Source organism: Limulus polyphemus, unplaced genomic scaffold (assembly GCF_000517525.1).
Source record: "Limulus polyphemus unplaced genomic scaffold, Limulus_polyphemus-2.1.2 Scaffold5302, whole genome shotgun sequence".
In the NCBI taxonomy this organism is placed as follows: domain Eukaryota; kingdom Metazoa; phylum Arthropoda; class Merostomata; order Xiphosura; family Limulidae; genus Limulus; species Limulus polyphemus.
In genome coordinates this window covers 43,497-48,047 of record NW_013670912.1, presented here as the reverse complement: position 1 = coordinate 48,047, position 4,551 = coordinate 43,497, and the positions used below count along the sequence as shown (strand labels likewise).

Sequence of the window (4,551 nt, the reverse complement as noted above, 5' to 3'; positions counted from 1 at the left end):
CACACTCTCTGACTGCAGTTCAATTACTCATTAACTCCTTGCGTCACGTTGTGAGCGTCTTACATATATACCAGATACCCCCAATCTAGTAGTTTCCCGATAATTCATGAAGGTTCGAGAAGGAGTGGCGTGATACTAGTCACGTGACCTCGCTGACGCAACAAAGTGTTAAGCTCACTCCACTTCTTTTCACTGCCTGTTGTTTAGATTGGAGATTCAACAAGACTACTTTGGCAGTGTGTACATATATTCACAACAAAAAATGCCACACTGGATATGATCCTGCCCTCACACCTGCTGTACATGTTTAAAGTAACACATTGCACAAACTATCAGTGTGAGACTGATAGTTTGGTCAGAGCACCTCTTTGGTGTTCTCCTCCATGCGGTTTTTTCTCCCTCTTCTTCTCTCCCAGTGAAGGAAGAGAGAGTATTTGCTTTCACAGTCCCAAGTCCTTGGGGAGTTCCCTATTGAATTGGAATAATTCCACTGGTTTGAGATCGAATTGATGCACTTCTCGATGGAAAGTAAGGCTGGGGGCATACCTGGAAGCATAATACAGGCGACCCCACGTCAATATGAATCAAGCCATTCATCGTGGTTAGGTTAGCTAGATGGGTCTTGTCTCTTCAGGATGCATGACTTGGACATTTTCTCCCTGCACCTGATTATTCTGGTAAATATATCGTTATTATTTCTCCAATATGGCACAATCTGACTTATTGTCTTAGCCATATTACATACAGCTGATGGTCTGGGAGATAAAGGCCAGTCTTACACTCTGTCACACTTTAGTACCATGCAGAAATATTTTTTTGACAATATCTTTTGCTCTACCTTTTCTATTGGTCAAAGATGGCTTGAGATGGATTCAGTCTTAGACAGAGTGATGCCTCACTAGGATCTCCCCTCCTAGTGGATGACATGCTTCATGGGTTTTTCGTTACTGATTTTATTTTGAGAAAAAAGATCACTTTATAGTTTGTCTGCACTAGCCCCTCTTCTCAATGTGGTATTTAAATTCTTTGTTGTGCAAAGAATGAACCTTTGTTACAGTACTAGTACTCATGTGGATAACTGTACGTGGAGGAATTGTCACACTCCTATTGGTGGAGAGCTGTAGTGTAATACATATAGGGGTGGAAGCTTCATTCAAGGCTCATGGCACAAAAACCTTCAAAATGGTGGTGCAAGGTAATAGTTCCCTCTTGTACATAGAGGTAACTGTAAATAATGTAAATATTAACTTCCTTCAGAAGAAGAAAAGCAACCATCTATAGATTTGTTAGTTTGGTTAACAAATGATGTAATTAATTTAAAGCTACAGTGTATACTACATCATCAGATGTAATAATTCTGCTCATGTATATCAGTGATTTGGGTGGTAAAGTTTTTAGTCAACAATAAAATGAAGAATTTTTTCTCTTTATTTTTTCAAAAAAAACAACTAACATTTTCAACATAGTAAAATATAAGTTTTAATTTTGAAAAGAGTAAAGTGATTAAAAACAACATGAATATTATAGTCTACAGGTTTACTATATTATGGTTATCGTCATGTTGGAAAGAGTACAGAGACAGGCCACTAGTGTTTAAGTTGTTCAACCTACATGTATGAGGAGAAACATAGAGATTTAGACTTGTTTTTTCTGGAGCATCAAATGATTAAGAGGCAAGATGGAATGGAAAGGTTTATATATTGGTAGCTTAGATGCTGGCTTGTTTTCTGACAAGTTACTTTTCTATGGGAATTATAAGCTTATGAATTACTTTGCTTAGTGATGATACGTATGTTTACAGTTTAAATTAATTAGTTTTGGTTGGGTTTCAATACCATACATTTGTGTAAGATTGAGTTTCTTGTTTTTGTTGGATTGTATTGCAGTAACGATTCTTTGAAGATTTAGTTTCTTGTACTGGTGGGATTGTACTACCATAAAGATTTAGTTTTGGTGTTACTCTACTAACATATTACCAGTTTTTTTTTAGATACACAAGAGCACTTATTCAGTGACTTAACAGATTTTACTTCACAACTTCAAAATTCTTTTACTCACCCTAACAGAATCTTTTATAAGAAAAGTAAATGTTTCATCACACAGATACGACACTATTGATACTATACTAATTATTTGACTATTTAGAATTTATACACAATTTACTTACCAGCACTATTAGTTATATATATATATATTTATTCATATTTTAAGATAAAGCATGAAATATATGTTGATAGTTCTCAAGTTACTTTAAACTGTTATCATTATTGCAAACGTTTTGTAATCACTGAATGTGTGTTATATGTTAAGAAGTGAAATAACTGAATGTGTAACAGTCATTGAAAACTATACTATAGGTCTGGTTGCCTCCTTAAATACCAAATCCCTGACTTAACAAACTAGAATTAATTAATTAATTAGTGAATTTAGTAATAGGTCTTAAATCAACATGAGATGGTAAAATGTATCGTTGTATACAACCTGAAGAGGATTAACTTTCCACAGAAACAACTTTACAGCCAAAAGAAAATCTCCATCTGACACCCATAATGAACAAGGGACACCAACGTGATGAGTCATTAGAAGCTATTTCAAAAACTGTCCTTCACCACAGTTCCAGTCTTTTAAACCCTGAAAATAATAAATCGAGTTCCAAGAAAGAAAATCAAGTCTTCTCAAGTATTTCGGCAGTACACCAACCTAAACTTCATAATTCACACCTAAGACAAGAAGGTAATGACACGCCATTAAGTAGAAAACCAAGGAAAAGAAAGTTCCCGGGTCCTGCAGGGTTGCTTCCTAATCTGGTAAATGTTTGATGCAAGTAGGCTTAGTGATTTTAAGCTTTTAGTTTCATATTTCTACCCTAATTTAATATTGTTGAACTGGTAGGCTTAGTGATTTTAAGCTTTTAGTTTCATATTTCTACCCTAATTTAATATTGTTGAACTGGTAGGCTTAGTGATTTTAAGATTTTAGTTTCATATTTCTACCCTAATTTAATATTGTTGAAATGGTAGGCTTAGTGATTTTAAGCTTTTAGTTTCATATTTCTACCCTAATTTAATATTGTTGAACTGGTGCAACTCATTTGAAATGTGCTTGGTTAAAATAAAAAAAATTATGCTATTCAATAGATGATCAAAAACTTACAATAAATGTATTTACAAAGAATACTGTACAGATATGTACAAAATTAAAAAGACAGTAGGCACTACAACATCAAACTGAGAGTTCTTGTATAAAATTAAGAAATAACTTACATGAATGTTTGCAATGTTTATGTGTGTGTGTGTTTAATGTAGTGTTTGTGACTATACGTGTAGAATTTTTAATTGTATGCAGTACTAATATGACTATATGCAGTGTTTATATGAATCATTGGAGTGAAACTATAACAGGACATTATGATCATTATACTGGTTAATGAGTAATATTATACCAGGACGTTGTGGTCATTACACTGGTTAATGAGTAATATTATACCAGAATGTTGTGATCATTATTCTGGTTAATGAGTGAAACTATACCAGGACATTATGATCATTAGACTGGTTAATGAGTGATATTATACCAGAATGCTGTGATCAATAGACTGGTTAATGATTGATATTATACCAGAATATTGTGATCATTAGACTGATTAATGAGTGATATACCAGAATGTTGTGATCATTAGACTGGTTAATGAATGATAATATACCAGAATATTGTGATCATTAGACTGGTTAATGAGTGATATTATACCAGAATGTTGTGTTCATTATTCTGATTAATGAGTGAAACTATACCAGGACATTGTGATCATTACACTGGTTAATGAGTGATATTATACCAGAATGTTGTGATCATTAGACTGGTTAATGAGTGATATTATACCAGAATGTTGTGATCATTAGATTGGTTAATGAGTGATATTATACCAGAATGTTGTGATCATTAGACTGGTTAATGATTGATATTATACCAGAATGTTGTGATCATTAGACTGGTTAATGAGTGATATTATACCAGAATATTGTGATCATTAGACTGGTTAATGAGTGATATTATACTAGAATGTTGTGATCATTAGACTGATTAATGAGTGAAACTATACCAGGACATTGTGATCATTACACTGGTTAATGAGTGAAACTATACCAGGACATTGTGATCATTACACTGGTTAATGAGTGATATACCAGAATGTTGTGATCATTAGACTGATTAATGAGCAATATTATACCAGAATGTTGTGATCATTAGACTATTTAATGAGTGATATACCAGAATGTTGTGATCATTACACTGGTTAATGAGTGATATACCAGAATGTTGTGATCACTACACTGGTTAATGAGTGATATTATACCAAAATGTTGTGATCATTACACTGGTTAATGAGTGATATACCAGAATGTTGTGATCACTACACTGGTTAATGAGTGATATTATACCAAAATGTTGTGATCATTACACTGGTTAATGAGTGATATACCAGAATGTTGTGATCACTACACTGGTTAATGAGTGATATTATACCAAAATGTTGTGATCATTACACTGGTT

At 33.4% G+C, this 4,551-nt stretch overlaps 1 protein-coding gene across 1 annotated transcript in view; it reads left to right on the top strand.

The window, feature by feature from the left end:
- Positions 1-4,551, top strand: part of LOC111089124 — a 24,319-nt gene that overhangs the window by 4,217 nt on the left and 15,551 nt on the right. Inside the window, exon 3 of the mRNA XM_022400983.1 lies at positions 2,506-2,807. Within this exon, the coding sequence (XP_022256691.1) occupies positions 2,506-2,807 (302 nt within the window). The remainder of the gene's footprint in view (positions 1-2,505; positions 2,808-4,551) is intronic.